Here is a 22,475-nt window from a genome sequence, read left to right as displayed (position 1 = left end):
GCTCAAAATCAAACTTCATTTGAAGCTTGACATAACCATAAACCAGAAGTCAGCTAGCTAAAAGTTTTTAGCTACATTGCCTATAATCTTGTTTCCTCCTAAGAAAAAGACAAGTTTGTGAAGAAAGGGGAGAAACACATTTTTTATTGGTTACAATGATAAGTTTATAGACTTTTGACTTTTCAATCTTTAAAAGAATCAATTGTTACTTTCAAGAGATGTTATTTTTTATCATATAGTAGTACGAGAATGAGAATAAAATACCAATTAAGTACTTGCAACATTTGAATTTCTTAAAGCTTCAAGTTAGCTTTGTGTTTCCAAAATAACTTCTCAGAATGGAGGCTAACTCAACTTCTTAAATTGAAGGTAGCTCATCGAAGATCTATTTTCACGATGATGATTCAAATCCAAACTTACCTCTAACAAGGTATTGGTCATTAAGTGATATTTATAATTCATGTAATGTTGCTTTTTTAACTTGTGAACCACAATGTTTTAAAAAGGCTGTAAACGAAGAAGCATAGAGAAAGGCTATGAATAAAGAGCCAAACTTGGAAGTTAGTGATGTCAAGATATCAAAGGCTCTGCTTCAGCCAGCCACCTGTCAAAGAAAATAGAGAATATAATGGTTAGCAAGTTTGTTAATACAGTTAGACGATTAATGAATTCTGTTACTGTTGAGTAGAATACGTAACCAAGCTTCTCACCTTCTGTTAATATAAAATGAATGTAACAGTGCTGGGAATGTAAGCAGAGAATAATACACGAAACATTTTCTTCTTCCCTCTGCATTGCAGCATCTTTTCTCTAATTCTGTTCCTTCTTGTTATCTCTGTAACAATTCTTACTAGCTTATCATGTACAGAGCTTAAGATTGTTAATCATTTCTCTCTTCTAATATCTTGCTAATCTTGTGTTTCTGGCATTTATTATCTTCCTTATTAAAACCAATTCTTTCATAATAATCAATCTGCCTATCATCTGTTTGATATATTGTCAAACTGAAAGAAATTCTTCTTCAACTCTCTTCTCAAATATGTGATTCTCTTCCTCTCTATCTCTTGAACTCTAAAAAAAAAAATGGTGACTACTTCTCAACTTCAAGCTTCTAATATCTTGCTAATCTCTGTTTTGGCATTATTTATAGCCTTATTAAACCAATTCTTTCATATAATCAATCTGCCTATCATCTATTTGATATATTGTCAAACTGAAAAGTTCTTCTTCAAATCTTCAACTTCCTGCAAGATTCTTCCTTCTCAATCCTTGATTCTCTTCTTTTCTATCTCTTGCACTCTAAAAATGTTCCTTCTGATCTCGCTGCCTCCGTCTTTCTTCCTTTTTCTCCTGGCGTAATATGGTGTACTCTTCAAGCATAGAAAGAAGGTGGATACCATCATATAAGAATTCAGTGCCTCTCTCGCTTTCCCATGTCATGGTTTTGGAAGCCAAAGCCTCCACCATACCTGGCATTTTATTAACCAAATTGCGAGCTTTCTCAGCACGCTTGAGAGTCAGATGAGTATCTCTCCCAGCATTGTATCGATTGTCATCCATGTTATATTCCTCAAGCCAACTCTCCTCTTCACATGCAGTCAACCATTTCTCAACCTTTTCAAGTATTTCTTTCCTGCTAAAAGATTCCTCTTAACATTAGCAATTTGAAGCTCAATTTGCTCAAGTATACTCGCCATGTTTCCAGATTCTATGGCTTCAAAGCATATTCTCTGTAGATCAGTTTGCTGATATACTAACTAAAGGTCTGTCCATTCTTTTATTTCGGCGTCACTGTTCCATCTTATGCTTGGCTCCTTCAAGGCTCTGCGATTGAAGGGGAATGTGTCAAGAATCAAGGCTCTGCTTCAGCCAGCCACCTTCAAAGAAAATGAGGAATATAATGAGAATATAATGCAAGTTGTTATAATACTTAGAACCGAGTTTTAATGAATTCTGTATTATTTATTTGAGTAGAATACCATGTTGACTATTAAATGAATGCAACACGTGGCTGGGAAATGTAAGCAGAGAATAATATACATCACAAGAAACATCCTTCGCTTCTGCAAAGCATATATAAATCTCTAGCACTTCTTTTTTTTCCTTAGTACTACATCAGTGAGTACTTCTAAAGAAAGAAAAAAGAAAAATTGGCTTTTTGGGCAAGAATGATTTTACAAAACTAAATATAATAAATATAATCAAGAAATATCAGAAGTTTTTACAAAACAAGACGAGGACTTGAAAGACTACACAATAAACTAGAAATTACCGTTCACACATCTTTGTTGCTCAATGCCACAAAAATTGTTTTCATCAATTATAATTAGCAGGCTTGCAACGTGATCCAAATTAAAGAAAAAGAATTGGAGGAAGGTTTTTCTGAGTAAACTCCAGCTAGCTATGTTGATGTGTGCTGAAGGAAAAGAAGACAAGGTTTGTTGCTCTTTACATGTTCAAACATAGCCAAAGGCATTTTTATATATAATTTCATCATCAAATAGGAAAGATGTTCATGAGCCATCATCATTTTATGTTACAGAAAGCTTAAGTAATGGTTTTTTTTTTGATCTTGATCAGCAAGTATAAAAGAAGATTCTTGTTGAAATTTGGCTCAATAAAATATAAATATATAAAATAAAAAAAATCACCATTAAAATTGATAATATATATATTATATATATAATATATACTATATAATAATAAATATATTATAGTTGCCAAATTCAAGGAAAATTCTTATAAATTACAAATTATAGAGTGAGTATTAAATAGTATTTTTGTATTTTAAAATATCCTCAAATAGAGTTTATCTTTCTGTTTTTCCTAGACCTTGAAACTACTGGGTCTCTAGGTTTCTCAATATAAAGAGTTATTTCTCAATATTCCTTAAATAGCAGTTTTCTTTTTCTTTTTATGACTGCATCATATATAAAAAAAAAATAATAATAATAACAAAACTTTGTACTAGCTTGAGCTGGCAGCTCTCTACTAAGTATTATTTTCAAGTATAACATTCCTTCTCCGCCATTTTTCCAACATTAACAAGTGGATTTACAGCGCGCGCAGGACACAGAATGTTTCACTGCCAAGCCTGCGGTCAAGTCAAAATATTATAAATGGCTCTGCATCTATCTTCAATAGCGTGTTTTTAAAATTTTAATTATTTTTATTAAAAAATTAAATTTTTGATATCAAAATAATTTTTAAAAATAAAAAATAGTATTATTTTAATATATTCTTAAACCAAATAAATAACTTTAAAGCCCACAACTAATCATGTTTGCAATGTCAAATTAAACTGTAAAAGGAAGCAGCAATGGTCATGGTAATAACCAGATCAACATAAAAAGGAAGAAGATTACGATTACGTACGCATATAACTATATATTATATAGATATATTCCTATTTTATATTCTACAAAAGTGGTGAAAAAATATTTTTTTATTATTGAAATTAATATATTTTTAGTATTTTTAAAATATATTTTAGTTTCTGATATTATAAATATATTATAAAAAATAAAATAAACTATTTAATATAGTTTTAAACCAAAATTTATCCATCCAATATAAGATACAAAAAATCCATTCCTCAGGCGTCAAGCCAAAGCTATCAGGGGAGCCCGGTGTAATCCCAAGCCAGAGAAGAGAGTTGAGTATTTTGCCAACTGGAATTTTGTACTAGATTTTCTTTATGTTGTTCTCTGAATACTGGTTGGGGACATAGTAGTTAAACCGGACTCTCCGGAATAAGAACTTCGAGTTATAGCTCGGACAAAAAGTTTAACCTACTAAAATATTCAAAAGTACATGCGTGTTTGATAAAAATGTTTCTTTAAAAAGAGTTAATGGATTTTTCTAGATCAGCGATTGTAAATTAAGCTTGGGCTTTGATTTAATTACAGCAGGTCAACCTCTCACTTTTATTTATTTCTTAGAGACTCCGCCTGGGCGGGGGGCTGGAAGTACACCCAGCCCAGGCTAATGTCCAGAGTTGAGCAAAATTTAGATTGTCAACATGTCATTGGCCCACGTGGAAACCTTGCTGATAAAAAAAAACCAACTAACATACAGCTAGACTTCACTTCGGGATCTTCTGCTTTTAGTTGCGGCTGAAAATTAATTTTATTTTTAAGTTTTATGTTTTAAAATATATATTTTGAAGAATTAATATGTTTTAGATGTTTTTATAATAATTCTATTTTGATACATTGATATATTAAAAAATAAGATTTTTTTAAAAAATTAAAAAATATATTATTAATGATATTGTCTTGAATAAAAATTATATTTAAAAAATAATTATCTTAACAGGAAACAATTTCTATATTAAAATTCAAATCTTTAAGTTATTAAATAAAAAAACATTTTTTTTTAACATCAATAAAAACTTATTTTTAACATATATTTATGGGTTTCTAGCATATTGGCACGACGGGAATCTGTTAATAGGATATAATTTGAATAGGTTTCATTTATATTATTAAATTTGATTTATTTTCAATAGTTGAATATAGATCCTATTTCATAATTTAATATCCTGTCTATATAAATTAACATCATTCAGATTATTTTAAATTTAATATGTGGCTCTATTAGGGATGCATGTTAGAAAGATATTCAAAAATTAACAACAGTAATGGATTTGTGTTATTTTTCTTTTTAATCATGGAAATCTTATAAAATGTTTTAGGGTAAAATGAAACTACTATATTATAAAATTATTAAAAATAATGTTTTAAAACAAATAACATACGGATGAATTCTTGCATTGGTTATACAATTTATTTTTTTTTTAAAATGTACTAGACAAATATGTATATTATAACCGCAGTGCCAATATTGTTTAAATTTAATAATATATTAAAATAATTTTTTATATTCTTATATAAATATGAATATATTAAAGTAATATAAAACATATAAAAATATCAATTTAATATATTTTTTTTTCAAATATAAGAACAACTAAAGGACTAGAAATACACTTAATATTTATGTTTATTTAGTTTGTGATGAAATAATATATATTTTTTATGATCATAACTTGTTTTTAAAATATAAAAATAAATATAAAAAAATTAGATTTATTTATTTTTTTCAAATAAAACGAGATAAGGAAAAAACACAAAACCCAAATCCAAAAACAATCTGTTAATCTATTATCTCCTCTCTCCACAGCAAGCACCAAAAACCGAACGCTGGATTCCACGTGTCAAGAAACACAGAAGGTCAAATCCAGAAAAAAGGCAAATCACCGCTGGCACTTTCCTACAAAAGTTTTCATTGCGGATTAATTAGTAAATGCTCCTTGATCAACAACAACATGCTTATAGACTGCTGCCACTTCGTGCTTGCAGGCAAGCAGCCACCATAAACCACATCCCACACAACCCCCCTTCTTTTCCTCCATCGCGGATTTCCAAACACACTGCCTCAGCTTTATCATCTCCAGATCCTGCAAGAATAGAGTTTTATTTATATCATTTATTTTTATTAATATTTGAAAAAGAAAGAAGAAAGAGAAAATGGCCTCCATCTGCTTCATCGTCATCAATGCTTCAAATTAATGAAAACCCAAAACCCTAATCCAGGTATTCCAAAGCGACATCGCTTGCACAAATTCCTGTCAATGATGCCCGTACTCGCACCATTCAGATCGGCATCGAAACCCACTTGCAAATCATGGCAACACTCTCTTCTCTCCTCATACCAATAAGCCCTATTTTTTACCTCCGCCACCATCTCCCGCCACTCCAACCACCCTCTTTAAATAATCTTCCCCGCAGGATTCCAATCATGGCTCTTTGCCTTAGCCTATTCGATCCGCAAAACCTCTCTTTGGCGTCCACGTCCCACCCATGCCCGTGTAACCCTGCACGGTTTTACGGCTCTGTAATTTCACTTCGGTTTCGATGGGCCCTAATCTCTATGTCCGTCGGGGTGGGTCCCCCTCTTCGACACCCGCGTCTTACCCCATCGAGCGCTCCTTCTCCAACATCGTCTGTTTTTTTTCGGTTTAATTTTGTTGATTTCGCTGTGGGAGAAACTGTGTCCGATGATTTCCCCGCGTGGATTCATTTTTGCTTGTGTGGCGCTTCCTGATTTGGGACCAAATAATTTGTGGCTGGAGGAGGGTCGAGGCATTACGTGGTTTGGTGCGCGCGGGGAGTAGGATAATCTTTCCGGTGGAAGAGGTATGATGTTGGGAAAGATGACTGTGGGTGGCACATAGACGGGTTGCCGAAGATAACACAAGGGCACGGCGTGTGCGGGGTTTTTGAGTGGGAATCGGGAGGAAAAGGAGTTTTGGGTAGTGGGAGGGTATGGAGAGTCGAGGACGATTTCGGGGATTTTTCCTGTAGATGAGTATTACAAGGATGCCGTTGTGATGGATCTGGAGAAGAATGGATGTGGGAAATGGAGGGAAGTTGGGGATATGTGGGGTGTTGCGGGGAGAGGGAGGCTCGGGAAGATTGTTGTTGTTGAGGAGGAGGCTGAAGCTGAGGGCTTGGGAGTGAATCAGGGTCGCCCTGTTGTCTTCATGCTTGATGGGGATGAGATTTTCAGGTGAGTCATTATAATGTTTTTCCTGTCATTGTGGTGAAGATATTTGTATTGTTAGTGTTTATTCTGTCTTCGAAGTGAGAGTTGCTAACTGTTGAGTTGAAGTAATTAGCTAAGTCACTTGCATTTCTAGTTAGGGTTTATGCTATACTTGACGTTGCTGTTAGATGCATTTCTATTAGTAATTTAGCTGTTTTGGCTATACAGAAGCAGCAACACTTCACTCCATTTAATGAACTAAAGAAGGCATGTTTAAACAAGTAGATTGTTTTAAGTAAGTAGATTGTTTAAGTAGACATGTAAAACTATTGCGGCAACATAGATCCATTGGAAACCCTTATTAGTAAAGGGAAAACGGTTTTCCAAACTTGTGAACCAGCTGGAAAAGCCCTTTCATTGCTTGTACGTAGAATTTGGACTCTGTCGTTGCAACATGTGCATGGGATACTTCTAGATTTCCATGTATCGTGTCTCTGAGGCCAGCTGGCCACAGGGTTCTGGTGGACTAAACCTTATAAATTTTGCACGTGGTTATTAGATTGCCAAATATGCCAGCATAATCAATAACATACTATAGACGTGTTATGTGTTTTTCTAGTGTTTGTATCCTCCAATGTCATTGTATTCTATCTTGTGCATTTCAGTTACTTTAATTTTCAAGAGATATTTTAAAAAATTCTACAAACTCAATAACCCTCGTATTCCATTACAGATTGCACAAAACAAGAATGAATACTAATTAGGATCAATCAAGAATCTTCATGAATTATTGACACATTGCATGCTAACAAGAGTAGGTTATATATATATATTGGAGTGCGTTATTAGCAATTGCAGTTGGGATTAATATTATCTGATTATAATAAGTCTTGGTCGCTGATTAATGTGGGGATGCTTAGCTAGGTAATGCAGAGACTAATACATATGGTTCTGTAAATGGCAGTCTATCACAGGTATTCTAGTCTTCTTAGGTTCTTTTATTGTGTGTTTTTTAAGTAGCAAGCATTAGTTTTTGGTAGAATTTTCTTAAAAATTTAAAACTGCTGTTAAGACCATTACCCGTGCTAAAATACAGTCCTGCTGAAGCAGCCTTGCAATTCAAAGTAGTCTCAGCAAAACAAATTTGAAAACCATTGCTTCCAATTTCCAAGTACCCTTAGATATATCAGAGTGCCCCTCCCCTCTGTTAATGAGACAGCCTTATGCATTATTCAAATGAAACATGTAATGGCATATTCCTTCTTTTCTTTCCCAAGAAAAACAATAAACTTGCCGTGTCCCTTTGGCAATGTGAGAGAAATGTATGTTCTGGTGTCAGAATTTTAATTGAAATTCATTTGCATTGAATTATTTGAAATGTAAAATATTATGTGTAGGATGTTAGTTGAAGTGTTTATTAGCATCTTCCTTTTAAGGTAGTTCTATCTTTCATATAGGAGATGATTCAGGTTGATATGTGTTGCATTAGGCTATAAATGTTGATCTGTGCTCACTCCACTCACCATTTAATGATCCAGCTAGTGTTTCCACTGTACCTTCACCCTCTCTTAAGTTACAAAATGTGGTGAAGCTTAGAAGCTATTTCTCTCTTTTTCTCAGCATTGGGGACGGTTGCTTTTGCACATGTACATGGACTATTGTGTACACACACATCTATATATTTGTTTCTTAGACATATTTGTGTATATGTCTTAATGATCAAATAAATAGTAACTTTCTATCTTGGGAGTTTTGGAATTCACTTGTTAATTCTATACTAATTCATCTTGTCAAGGCTAGTAAGAATGTATAATGGAATGATTAGAACAACTGCAGCATCTATTTTCAGGTGTTTTCAAATGTGATGTGACCATGTTTATTGAAGGGTATAGATCCTTCATTCTGATCAACTCTCTTCTATTACTGTGTCATTGAAATTTGGTTTGATTGTTATGTTAATGGTAGTGGAATGGTTATTTGAAGTCCTTGATAGGTTGAGATTACCTTGTTTATATGATCGACTTAGTAGTAAGGCAGCTTTGTTTTTGATAAGTTCTGGTGAAAACGAAATGCTAATGAATAAATATGGGTTGCTATTTTTATGTGTCTGTAACGGTAGATCATTTGAGGGCTTCTGTCTAATTTTGCAATAAAGTATGCAATCCTGTGTTAAATGTGGCCACTAACAAGCGAAAAGACTGGTAGTGCATGCATTTATGGCATGGGTTACAAAATGATTTATTTATTTATTTTGGATGTTCCCTAGGAGTCGGTGATGCTAACTAATTCATGTGTTCCTCGTATTGCAGATATGACATGGCTTCAAACTCTTGGCAGAAAGAGTCCAGTGTACCTCGAAAAGCTCCTTACAACTCCTCATTCGGTTTTGTTGTGTTGGACGGTGAGCTACATGTAATGACTCCAGTGCAAGGAGGTGATTTGATGGAAACTCGAAGGTCACGACAGCAGAAGAGGGGAGGAACACTTTTAGCTCAAATCTATCATCCTAAGATGAAGACATGGAGATCAGTTGTTACAGAACCACCATTCTATTACCCGTTGGATTTCAAGACTGCAATAATGTGCAGCATCCAGCTTTAGACAATTACATGTTGTGATTATCATAGTTACAGCTACCCGATATCTGTAATAGATGTGTTACCTGAGTTCCTGAACCTTGTACTTTACTCATAGCATATGGTGTTTAGCCAATGTACAGATTGATGAAATGCCGCACAGCACCAATAAATTCTATGCAAATACAGCGTTTTTTTTAACATAAATATGTAGAATGTATAAAAGCAACAGTGTTGTTGAGCTTCTGTAAAGGTAAAGATGGTCTAATAGTTTTTGGTTTTGGGGCAGGCTCACTGGCTCTTGCATCCTAACGAATTTTCTGCTGAAAAAGTCTCGACCCTTGAGGGCATTCAATGTTCATTTCGAAAGACCTGCGAACTGATGGTTTTTTTCTCGTGGCTTGTGTGAATTTCCTAGTGCTGAAGCACAGATAGATTTGCATATGCATGTGACGTGTGAACATTAGGATTGCCTCGTACGCAAGCAAACCCAAGCCTTTCCTTTCCTTTTGAACAGTTCGGTTCTGCAGTCAAGAGTCAAAAGCCCGCGTAATCCATTATCAACTGGAAACGAAAAATCAAGTCATGCAGGTGCATTGGCATTGAGAGCCCATACCTCCATAAGGATGGAGGGTGCCACCCTACAAAATTTACATAATTTATACGTAATTAGAATAGTTTATAAGGTTGCATTAAAAAAAAATTAGCAAAAAATATATATTCATGTAATAGGTAATTATTTGGTAATGTTATTAAATCTTACATAATATGTTAACATGAAAACTCCCGGTTTTACTTTTTTTCTAGTCTAGATTTAAAATTAAATCGTATAAAAGTTATTTTTACATGATCTAGTCGACCTGACTAGTAAAAAATATAGTTAGATTTTAAAAAAAAATATTCAAACCAAATTCTTTGATTTGAGTATGATATATTCAATCGACTCAAATTTCATAGTTTAAACTATCAAATTCACGATTCGTATGATGAATTTCATTGGATTTAAAATAATTTTTTATTTAATTATATAATAATAAAAATGAACGCTAGTAAAATCGACCACAAATCAAATATCGCGATGTTTATTTGAGATTGCGATAACCTTATAGAAAATAAATTAAAATAATTTATGAAGAATAATTAAAAATAAGTAAATATTAAATGATAAATTTGATAAATAAAAGATGAAAATGAAAAAAAAAAGTGCTAAATGCATGCGGGGAAAAAAACCACCTTCACTGTTCATATCATATAAACAGCGAAGGAGCACCCTAAAACTTAATTTTATCATCAAGTATATTGTTTTAGTCTCACTGAAGATATGACAGATGCCCAACGTATATATATTAGACTTGAGATTCCATGTTCATTTGAATCCTGAGAGGGAAGGGGACGGGTGTGGGATATAAGAATGGGAAAAGCTTCCACTGCTTGGACGGAGAAACATGTCTGTTCTATCACATTGGATTGTTCGGTTTGATCAATTTTTTCTAGCTTGTTTACAGAAGTTCTGTTGATTATGGTTTGATATAAGATCATATATTTAATCCACGTTACTCGTATAGCCAGCAAAAAGAAGAGATAATTTTTATTCTATGAAATATTTTTAGTAAGAAGATAAATAGTGTCGGGAAACACGTATAATGGAATGATCCAAAAATAAAATATAATTAGAGAAAGCCTCATAATTAAAGAAAATTGATATTTATTCAAGTTTTTTTAAAAATAGTCAAATTAATTCCTTTGTTTTCTTGTGTAACATCATCAGTTATACATTATTTTTACATCACAGCCGAACTTAACTTGAAATGGTTGCTCCAAACAAATAATAATAAAAAAAAACATATAATCAAGGGATAAGGAGGCTATAAGGATTGACCATTAAGCCTCATCATCTCCATTTCTGGCGATTAAAAGAAAGAAAACGTTAAGAAACTTGAACATGTTCACGGATGTTCTTAGAAATGGAAGAATCCACGGCATGTTTGGAAAATGCAGGAGGTGAACGTGCAACACTCCCAGCTATATTCATCCCTTTCAATTTGCAAGACCCGGGGGCTCCTTTAGGTATGTAAGTGCATGGATTGGGACCTGATGGCGTCACTGGACCTTTTGGGAGGGACTGCAACAGCAACCCCTCTTGCTTTAGCAATTGGTATCCTAATGGCCTCGTTGCACCAGGTTGAAGAGAAGCTGAAAGAATCGATAAAATGAAAAAAATGATGAACGTGCTTTCCCTGTGACAGAACCCCATCTCTTACAAAATTACCAGAACGTTGTTCTTGAAGCTTTTCTCTTTTCCCTCCTCTATTCACCTGAATGCGGTATCTTCTTGAGATGGAGGGAAATCAGCTCTTGATTTGGTGCGGCAATGAGAATTAATGTTCTCATAAATATATAAACAGAGAGCCCCAACCTTTGCTATAAGTTTGCCCGTTAAATACTTCTGAGTTTGACCTAGCCATGGGTTTGAAGGTTGAAAATAGTGTTAGAATTGATCAACATCCGTTAGCTTAGACCCCAGATTTACTGTCATGCAAACCGAGGAAAAGTTTCTGTTCATGTAAAATTGAATTTAAATCGGTGAACCAGAATCTACACGACTGCGCGCAAACAGTGGTTTTGAATATTTTGAGTTCTTTTTAATGCTGCTCTTAATTAATTATTAAATGGATGTTGCATGAGGTTTTTTTTCATTAAAACTATGAATTCTTTCATCCGTAGATGGATTTTTTTATAATACAAGTAAAAGCAAAAAAGAAATTTAAAATTACGTACATGGGTTTTTTCCCCCTAAGTAAATAGAATTATCATATAGTTTAATAGATCATTTAATTGATGCATGAAGTTATTTAAATAGTATAGATAAGAAGAAAACAACAAGGATTGATACATTATAATTTCGATGACTAGAAAGTTGACTAAAATAGCCTAGGATTTAAATATTATGGTTTATTCTTTTTTTTAAAATAATACTCTGAAAATATATACGTCAGAAGATGTGAGCACAGTTTTTGTTGATCCAGACAATTGCGACCTGAGCCCCAATCCATCAACGGAAACTTTGAAATTCACACTTGGAAAAGGATTCAAACTTGCGCAGCATTGACAAAAAACAAAAAAAAAATGGATAAAAACTTATAATTGATGTTTAGGGCATGATCCCTGTAAGCTATGCTAGTATTAGCATACCTTTATTTTCTGGTAAGTTTGAATTTTGCCAAGTAATTGCAGATGCAACAAGTGTAGAGGAATTTGTCTGTAGCTTTGGGGACGGTTGCTTTTGCACATGTACATGGACTATTGTGTACACACACATCTATATATTTGTTTTTCTTATACATATTTGTGTATGAGTCTTAATGATCAAATAAATAGTAACTTTCTATCTTGGGAGTTTTGGAATTCACTTGTTAATTCTATACTAATTCATCTTGTCAAGGCTAGTAAGAATGTATAATGGAATGATTAACACAGCTACAACATCTATTTTCAGGTGTTTTTAAATGTGATGTGACCATGTTTATTGAAGGGTATAGATCCTTCATTCTGATCAACTCTCTTTTATTACCGTGTCATTGAAATTTGGTTTAATTGTTATGTTAATGGTAGTGGAATGGTTATTTGAAGTCCTTGATAGGTTGAGATTACCTTGTTCATATGATCGACTTAGTAGTAAGGCAGCTTTGTTTTTGATAAGTTCTGGTGAAAACGAAATGTTAATGAATAAATATGGGTTGCTATTTTTATGTGTCTGTAACGGTAGATCATTTGAGGGCTTCTGTCTAATTTTGCAATAAAGTATGCAATCTTGTGTTAAATGTGGCCACTAACAAGAGTTGAGAATAGTGGAATGTGTTGGGTTGTGTCTTAGCCAACCTTCCTATTTATATAGAGGCAGTAGAACACTGCAGTAACTGTAATGATTACAACATCCTATATTAGAATCCTATTCTGATAGATACATGAGTAACTGTAATGATTACAACATCTTATATTAGAATCCTATTCTATAATATACCCCCTCAAGCTGAGGGTGGGGGATGAACCTGAAGCTTGAATCGAAAAGCATTAAAGGATGCAACAAGAAGCGATTTAGTGAAGACATCGGCAAGTTGATCTCGAGAGGGAATAAAACGAATCTGAATTTCTTTCTTGGCAACACGGTCACGGACAAAGTGATAATCCACTTCAACATGCTTAGTACGAGCATGGAAGATAGGATTTGCTGAGAGATAGATAGCACCAAGATTATCACACCAAATGGTAGGGGCAGAGACTGAGGGAACCTGCAAATCTGTTACAAGTATTGAAGCCAAATGACTTCGGCGGTACCATCAGCAAGGGCTTTATACTCAGCCTCAGTAGAGGAGCGAGCAACAGTGCGTTGCTTGCTGGATTTCCAAGAAATCGACGTCTGACTAAAAAAGACAAGATAGCCGCCCGTAGATTTGCGATCATCAATACTACCAGCCCAATCTGCATCTGTAAAGCCATGTAGAGCAAAAGAGGAGCCTCGAGTGATATGGAAACAATAAGATGCCGTACTTTTAAGATAGCGTAAAATACGTTTGACAGCAGCCCAATGAGAATCTGTAGGAGCATGCATAAACTGACAGACTTTGTTAACAGCAAAGCATATATCTGGACGGGTGAAGGTAAGATATTAAAGAGCACCCACGATTTGACGAAATCGTGTAGGATCAAAGAATGAATGATCCGATAATAAAATGACTTTCGAAGGGGAGACTGGAGTATCAACTGGTTTGCAGGAAGTCATACCAGCTCGGGTGAGGATGTCACGAATATATTTATGTTGACGCAGCATTAAACCCATACTGGTAGACTGAACTTCAATACCCAGAAAGTAGTGAACAACACCTAAGTCACGAAGCTTGAACTCAGAGTTGAGTAACTGTATAAGGTGATGGAGCATAGCAAAGTTGCTACCCGTGAGCAGAATATCATCAACATACACCAGGAGATAAAAGATATTAGTACCATCAGATAAGATAAACAGGGAGGTGTCACCCTTGGAAGCTCGGAAACCGATGGAGAGCAAAAAATCACTTAGACGAGTGTACCATGCTCTCGGTGCCTGTTTCAAACCATACAATAATTTGTGCAATCTGCACACATGAGATGGAAGAGAAGAGTCAACGAAACCTAGAGGCTGTTTCATGCAGACCTCTTCAGTAAGAACACCATTGAGGAAGGTATTATGAATATCAAGCTGATGAATCTTCCAATTTCGCGAAACCGCAATAGAGAAAACCAATCGGACAGTGACCTGCTTAATAACTGGACTGAAGGTTTCAGAATAATCAATACATTCCTGCTGGGTAAAACCTCTAGCAACAAGGCGCGCTTTATAGCTTTCAATACTACCATCAACACGACGTTTGATCCGATATATCCATCTACTGCCAACAACGTTCATCGAAGGATGAAATGGAACCACCATTTATGAAGACATGGAGATCACTTGTTACAAAACCACCATTCTATTACCCGTTGGATTTCAAGACTGCAATAATGTGCACCATCCAGCTTTAGACAATTACATTTTGTGATTATCATAGTTACAGCTACCCGATATCTGTAATAGATGTGTTACCTGAGTTCCTGAACCTCGTACTTTACTCATAGCATATGGTGTTTAGCCAATGTACAGATTGATGAAATGCCGCACAGCACCAATAAATTCTATGCAAATACAGCGTTTTTTTTAACATAAATATGTAGAATGTATAAAAGCAACAGTGTTGTTGAGCTTCTGTAAAGGTAAAGATGGTCTAATAGTTTTTGGTTTTGGGGCAGGCTCACTGGCTCTTGCATCCTAACGAATTTTCTGCTGAAAAAGTCTCGACCCTTGAGGGCATTCAATGTTCATCTCGAAAGACCTGCGAACTGATGGTTTTTTTCTCGTGGCTTGTGTGAATTTCCTAGTGCTGAAGCACAGATAGATTTGCGTATGCATGTGACGTGTGAACATTAGGATTGCCTCGTACGCAAGCAAACCCAAGCCTTTCCTTTCCTTTTGAACAGTTCGGTTCTGCAGTCAAGAGTCAAAGGCCCGCGTAATCCATTGTCAACTGGAAACGAAAAATCAAGTCATGCAGGTGCATTGGAATTGAGAGTAACCCGCCCATACCTCCATAAGGATGGAGGGTGCCACCCTACAAAATTTACATAATTTATACATAATTAGAATAGTTTATACGGTTGCATTAAAAAAAATTAGCAAAAAATATATATTCATGTAGTGGGTAATTATTTGGTACTGTTATTAAACCGTAACTAATATGTTAACCTGAAAACTCCTTGTTCTACTTTTTTTTCTAGTCTAAATTTAAAATTAAAATCGTATGGGAGTTCTTTTACATGATCTAGTCGACTTGTCTAGTAAAAATATGGTTAAACATTAAAAAAATATTCAAACCAAATTCTTTGATTTGAGTATGACATATTCAGTCGACTCAAATTTCACGATTTAACCCATCAAATTCACGATTCATATGATGAACTCCATTTGGTTTAAAAATATTATTTATTTTTTAATTAATTTTTACTTAATTATATAATAATAAAAATAAATATTTGTAAAATAGAGCACAAACCAAATATCACGATGTTTATTTGAAATTTTGATAACCTTATAAAAAAAATTAAATAATTTATGAAGAATAATTAAAAATAAGTAAATATTAAATGATAAATTTGATAAATAAAAGATGAAAATGAAAGAAAAAAGTGCGAAATGCATGCAAAAAAAAAAACCGCCTCCTTCACTGTTCATATCTTATAAACAGCGAAGGAGCACCCTAAAACTTTTAGCATCGAGTATATAGTTTCAGTCTCACTGAAGATATGACAGATGCCCCACGTATATATATTAGACTTGAGATTCCATGTTCATTTGAATCCTGAGAGGGAAGGGGACGGGTGGGATATAAGAATGGGAAAAGCTTCCACTGCTTGGACGGAGAAACATGTCTGTTCTTATCACATTGGATTGTTCGTTTTGATCAATTTTTTCTAGCTTGTTTACGGAAGTTCTGTTGATTATGGTTTGATATAAGATCATATATTTAATCCATGTTTACTCGTATAGCCAGCAAAAAGAAGAGAGAATTTTTATTCTATGAAATATTTTTAGTAAAAAGATAAATAGTGTCGAGAAACACGTAATAATGGAATGATCCAAAAATAAAATATAATTAGAGAAAGCCTCATAATTAAAGAAAATTGATATTTATTCAAGTTTTTTTTAAAATAGTCAAATTAATTCCTTTGTTTTCTTGTGTAACATCATCAGTTATACATTATTTTTACATCACAGCCGAACTTAACTTGAAATGGTTGCTCCAAACAAATAATAATAAAAAAAACATATAATCAAGGGATAAGGAGGCTATAAGGATTGATCATTAAGCCTCATCATCTCCATTTCTGGCGATTAAAAGAAAGAAAACGTTAAGAAACTTGAACATGTTCACGGATGTTCTTAGAAATGGAAGAATCCACGGCATGTTTGGAAAATGCAGGAGGTGAACGTGCAACACTCCCAGCTATATTCATCCCTTTCAATTTGCAAGACCCGGGGGCTCCTTTAGGTATGTAAGTGCATGGATTGGGACCTGATGGCGTCACTGGACCTCTTGGGAGGGACTGCAACAGCAACCCCTCTTGCTTTAGCAATTGGTATCCTAATGGCCTCGTTGCACCAGGTTGAAGAGAAGCTGAAAGAATCGATAAAATGAAAAAAATGATGAACGTGCTTTCCCTGTGACAGAACCCCATCTCTTACAAAATTACCAGAACGTTGTTCTTGAAGCTTTTCTCTTTTCCCTCCTCTATTCACCTGAATGCGGTATCTTCTTGAGATGGAGGGAAATCAGCTCTTGATTTGGTGCAGCAATGAGAATTAATGGTCTCATATATATATAAACAGAGAGCCCCAATTAATTTGCTATAAGTTTGCCCGTTAAATAGTTCTGCGTTTGACCTAGCCATGGGTTTGAAGGTTGAAAAGTGTTAGAATTGATCAACATCCGTTAGCTTAGACCCCAGATTTACTGTCATGCAAACCGAGGAAGAGTTTCTGTTCTATAAGTTGATCCCCCCAAAAAAAATTTCGTTATCAAAGGCCAACAATATTCAAGGAATTCAAAATCATAATAAGATTATAAATTAATTTAATTTGCAGCATTATAGTTAAGCTAAATGCAAGCCTTACTTTGGCGTGGGAAAAAGGCACGACTCGCTCAAAAGGTTCGAGGTTTTCTTTATCATTGAATTCCAAATTGGAGAACCATAAGTTGTAAAATTGAATTCAAATCGGTGAACCAGAATCTACACGACTGCAAACAGTGGGTTTGAATATTTGGATTTCTTTTTAATGCTGCTCTTAATTAATTATTAAATGGATGTTGCTTGAGGTTTTTTTTCATTAAAACTATGAATTCTTTCATCCATAGATGGATTTTTTATAATACAAGTAAAAGCAAAAAAGAAATTTAAAATTACATGGGTTTTTTTCCCCTAAGTAAATAGAAATATCATATAGTTTAATAGATCATTTAATTGACGCATGAAGTTATTTAAATAGTATAGATAAAAAGAAAACAACAAGGATTGATAGGTTATAATTTCGATGACTAGAAAGTTGACTAAAATAGCCTAGGATTTAAAGATTATGATTTTTTTTTTTTTAAATAACACTCTGAAAATATAGCCGCGAAGCAAAAGAAAGATTTCATAGGCCAACATGTTTTGTTACATACACGTGCAGGACACGCAAATCGCTGGTGAGGGTCCCCTGTCGACGCCACCATCTCTTCGGCTTTTTTAACCAGAAAAACAAGGGTTATCGTGTTGTTCTTCGAAGAGAAAGAGGGAGTAAGATGATAATTACTGTAACCAATTCCTTATCTATGTTAACGTGAAGAATAAATATGGAAATCACATAATAGGAATCATAGAATATTTAGTTTCCTGATTAGCCTTACTTGATTGTAGATTGTCCATGATTATTTAGTGTAATGAGCTTTTCCTAATTAGTCTCTGTATAGGCTATATATATAAGAGCCTCTTCTGCTCTTATTGGCATACTGAAATAAAATCAAATATATTCTTCCTCAGTTCAACAATCTAATCAGATTCAATGAAATGCACTTCAATCTTGATGCAGTTATGTAAACACATTTTCATCTCAGGCAATATCAGTTTCCATTCAATTTTTGATGCCTCGGGTCCGTCTTCGTTGCACAGCACAGCATCATTTGTTTCCACCATTTCAAGCAATGTTCTGAAAGTAAGGTCCGATACTTTGAAGTCCTCAAGATGCAAAGGAGAATCACATTGAAAAAAGAAAATGGTCGGACCAACGTAATGGGATAGCACAGACTGTTTCGCTTTAATCATGTCCAAATTCCCAGCTGGAGCTTACCTGAGGGATATTTTCAAAGTTTCCCCCTAGACTTGCTACAGAGTGAACAGTGACTGGTAGCTCTATCTTCGAACTTAACTATAGGAGCTAATTCATCGGTACAAACTCTAATTTTCGAGGACTATGTCTGATGGTATAAATAAAAACATACAGATAGATCATTTAGAAAGTGCAGCCTCTAGCTTCTCCTTCAACTGATCAGCAGCACCACCTTGCGTCCGGATAGAGAAAGTGTGAACAATCTTATCACCCTCCACGGACACGTTGCAGTCTTGAGCAGTGATTTGATGTTCTCTGAATGTTTCTATGAAGGTAGAAACGGGGTGAGACTCCATAGGGCAGCTTGCCCTCACAACTGCGTCATCCTGTCTAGGCTGAAAATCAATCTCTGGCACTGGCAACTGCTTTTGATTATTGTTTACCACCCCCCTTTCAGTTTCTAAAACCCTAATCTTCTTCTGGAGATCAGTGATAAAGGTAATGGCATCTCCAAGCAGAGAGGCCTTGTCCATTTTAGAGATATTGGGAACAACAGCTCTTAATGCATAAAATCTCTGATTGAGCTTTTCCCTCCTCTGTCGCTCTGCTTCCACATGATTCAGTGGCTCTTCTCTTCCATTGGCAGGCTTTCTTCCTCTCTTCCTTGGTTTCCTCTCATCACCCGGAGGAGACAAGTCATCCTTCGGCTGCTCCAAACCACCCACCAATGTTTCAGCATTGAAACCCACAATGGTTTGGTTCACATGCGGAAACAGTTTTGCTTCACTCTTATCACTAGGGTGCCCACTAAAAGTACTTCCATAATCTTGATCCGTACTCATTGGTTGCATTGCATAAGGTTCTGAGGTGAAAATCAGTTCATCTTCAACCTTGGGGGAAAAGTTAATGCTAATTGATCGTGATTTTGAGCTACCCAAACTCAGTTCACGGCCAAAAATTTTTGGAGCTGCCTTTGCCTGTGCAGTATTAGAAGCCCCAAAGATGCTTCTTGCCTTCTCCACAAAATCATGCTGTTCAGGAATTGATTTGACTGAACCAAGCTCCAGAACTCCAGATTTAACAGGCAAAAACACTACTGTTTGGAACCCAGCTGATCTTGCTAAAACTGATCTCAATTGATAATGACCTAAACAGCCAGGCATGCCCAACGCCCAAATTGATCTACCAGACTGGTATGCCTCTCCGGGGCCATATGTTGAATCACACCGAAATGTAAAATACATTGAGGTTAAGTAAAACATCTCCACATCTGAAACCTCATCCAAACTGACTGCAAAATTATCGTCGTCTGATCCATTAAAGCACATATGCAGTTTTTGAAGCACACGCTTCTTCACCTCTTTTCTCTTCTCAGCTCCCTCCGATTGGCCATCCCCACTAGAGCTTCCATCTCCAATCCCCTGGCCCTTCGGGTCCCGGCAAATTCCATCACCCCAGACCAATATAGACCCACCAGTTTTCAAGCCAGATGCATGCCAGAAAATCGCATAATTCCAATTGAAACCTTCGACAAGCTGGACAAGACCCTGCTGCACACCCAAACTAACAGGTGGCGAAACCAAATCATTCAATAATTTTTTGGAAGCCGACGTTATCAAGAATTCACAGGCCTCAACACCCAACACTGATTCCACCATACCCTTTTCTCCATTCACCCAAGATTTCTCGCCCATGTTTGTCTCACTCTCAAACCAACCTCAAGCTTCTCAAAAACTTGTATCCTACACAAATCCTGCTCCCATTCCGATATTCAAACCACTCCTAATCCATAAATCCCCCAGTTTAAAAGTAAAAATAAATAAATAAGTAAAATACAAGGCTTGGATTCTCAGCAGACTTTAAAGATCACACAAACTCAACAGAACAACAAGTTTCACATAAAGCAAAATGTCTGTTTACAAAAACTAAAAAAAAAAGCTTACTAGGAAGATAAGATCTTGACCCTATTTCTACAACACAACAAGTTGTCTGGTTACAGACAGTCTACAAATACTTGTCTAAACGTAGAGTAGGGAACTCACCTATGTATGTGGGCTTGTCTTTTCGAGAATTTTCAGCTTCCAAAGATTCCTCAGTTTCACCTGTCTGAAGATTTTCACGGTGTTTCGGATTCAAGATTAGATCTGCTGATAGGGTCGTCTTTTCCTTCTTTTTTTATTCGTTATTTCAGTGGCTGTAATAACTAATAAGGTTGTGGTGTGCTCAAGTTACGCGTGGGTCACTTTTGCTTTTTGACGTTCTGCCACATGCGAGGCACGTTGTTAGGGTTAATCGCTAATCCTCCTGCTAGCGGAGCCACTGGTTTTTTTTCAAAGAAAAGAGCAAAAGGGCAGTTATAAGAGCCCAGAGCCGTGAGGTAATGCCGTAATGGAGTATGTTCAAAGAAACCCAGATAAGCTCCGTCCCGTTTTAGTCGTCCGGCATCTGTTACTCATATTTGTCAACCCCTTAAAAGAAACCATACAGGGTCATTAGGGCAAAAAACACAAGGGCCGGGATGATTATATTTATAAATATTTTGTATGCTCAAAGCCATTGTAATGTTTTTAGTAACATTGTTTCGAATGAGTTTTATAATCTTAATTAATTTAATAATATAATTGAAAAAATAATTATAATAAAAAACCAATGAATAATTAATTTGCACTATTATAAAAAATATCATTTAAATATTATTAAATATCTTAATGATTTTATTTAATATTAAAAAAAATATATGAAAATGAGATGATCTGATATATAAAAAAAATAAAATAAATTTATAGCTCAATCACAATCAAAGCAAACAATAAAAAATGAACTGAAAAAAAAATAATTAAAAAAAAAAAAATAAAAACTTGACTCAAATAATTAAATATTAAAAAATATTTTAGAACTCGTTTTCTATAATATTTTAAACATAAAAAATAATTAATTTTTTTAAAATTTATTTTACATGAAAATTACTTTTTTTAAAAAAAAATATTTTCTATAAACAGGACTTAAATTGAATGTTTGAAGACCCCCTTTGCAACCGGAAAGTAACGGAGTAGAGGATGGATTTGGTGGTACAGTTATGAATTTGTCATGAGCCGGCAGCGGGTGGTGTCGGAATGAGAGCGCCACCATTCGGGGCTGCTGTGCTGGTTGCACACTGCTTGCTTTTTATTTATTTATTTCCGAAGATTTGTATCTGATGCTTAGCTGGGTTCTTGCTTAGACATACAGGCCTAGGCCTTTTTAGTTGATATTGTACCTGTTTTATGGGCTGGGCTTCCATGGCTTGGTTAGTTGGCTCATATAACGTTTGTTACGCTTATGTTAAATTGAACCTGGGGTAACGGTACTTCTCAAGAATTCAAGATTCGACTCTCCAAGCCCTAGACCCGATTTTTTTAGAGGCTTTTGGATTATAATTGTTTATTAAAATATTTTTTATTTAAAAATATATAAAATAATATTTTTTTTAATTTTTTAAAAATTATTTTTTGATATTAATATATTAAAATCATATAAAAATAAAAAAAAATCTTAATTTAAAGAAAAAACAATATTTTAATATAAACCGAGCCAATTCAAAAAAAACCGAGTCCAAAACAAAAAATCAAGTCAAATAAAAAAAATCGAACCGAACTGGTTGGTTTTTTTAAATTCTAATCGGTTTTTTTTGCAATTTGATTTTTTTCAGCTATTTTTTTATATTTTAATTTACAATTTTTTTTTTAGTTTTTTTTGCTCATAGCAACATTCAACTTTGGTTACTTACCATAGAATGCGAGCAACACAATTAATTTGGCCTTACATATCTTGTGATTATCTATAAAATACAAGAAAGGAAAGCTTCTTATTGATGTGTCATGACAACAAGAGCCGTCTCTTTGATGCATTTTTATTTACTATATAAAAAAAATATATATGAA

At 34.7% G+C, this 22,475-nt stretch overlaps 2 protein-coding genes across 2 annotated transcripts; one reads left to right on the top strand and one right to left on the bottom strand.

Moving 5' to 3' along the window:
• The first annotated feature begins 6,276 nt into the window (after positions 1–6,276).
• LOC118062204 (F-box/kelch-repeat protein OR23) lies at positions 6,277–9,311 on the top strand. Its single transcript, XM_035075928.2, has 2 exons — positions 6,277–6,573; positions 8,859–9,311. Exons 1-2 carry the CDS (start codon positions 6,395–6,397, stop codon positions 9,148–9,150), a joined length of 471 nt encoding a protein of 156 aa, XP_034931819.1. The 5' UTR covers positions 6,277–6,394; the 3' UTR covers positions 9,151–9,311.
• Positions 9,312–18,488: 9,177 nt separating this feature from the next.
• On the bottom strand, positions 18,489–20,915 carry LOC118062206 (transcription factor bHLH3). The gene is made up of 2 exons (XM_035075930.2): positions 20,598–20,915; positions 18,489–20,337 (listed from the first exon to the last, which is right to left on the bottom strand). Exon 2 carries the CDS (start codon positions 20,247–20,249, stop codon positions 18,735–18,737), a length of 1,515 nt encoding a protein of 504 aa, XP_034931821.1. The 5' UTR covers positions 20,250–20,337; positions 20,598–20,915; the 3' UTR covers positions 18,489–18,734.
• Positions 20,916–22,475: the final 1,560 nt, after the last annotated feature.

Source organism: Populus alba, chromosome 5 (assembly GCF_005239225.2).
Source record: "Populus alba chromosome 5, ASM523922v2, whole genome shotgun sequence".
NCBI lineage: Eukaryota > Viridiplantae > Streptophyta > Magnoliopsida > Malpighiales > Salicaceae > Populus > Populus alba.
This window is presented reverse-complemented; position numbering and strand designations above follow the sequence as displayed.

Excerpts from the sequence above, each read along its gene's own strand:
- LOC118062204 (XM_035075928.2), top strand. The coding sequence starts at position 6,395 with ATGGATCTGGAGAAGAATGGATGTGGGAAATGGAGGGAAGTTGGGGAT. Across the intron at positions 6,574-8,858 it reads GATGGGGATGAGATTTTCAG|ATATGACATGGCTTCAAACT; the intron begins GTGAGTCATTAT and ends CTCGTATTGCAG.
- LOC118062206 (XM_035075930.2), bottom strand. The coding sequence starts at position 20,249 with ATGGGCGAGAAATCTTGGGTGAATGGAGAAAAGGGTATGGTGGAATCA.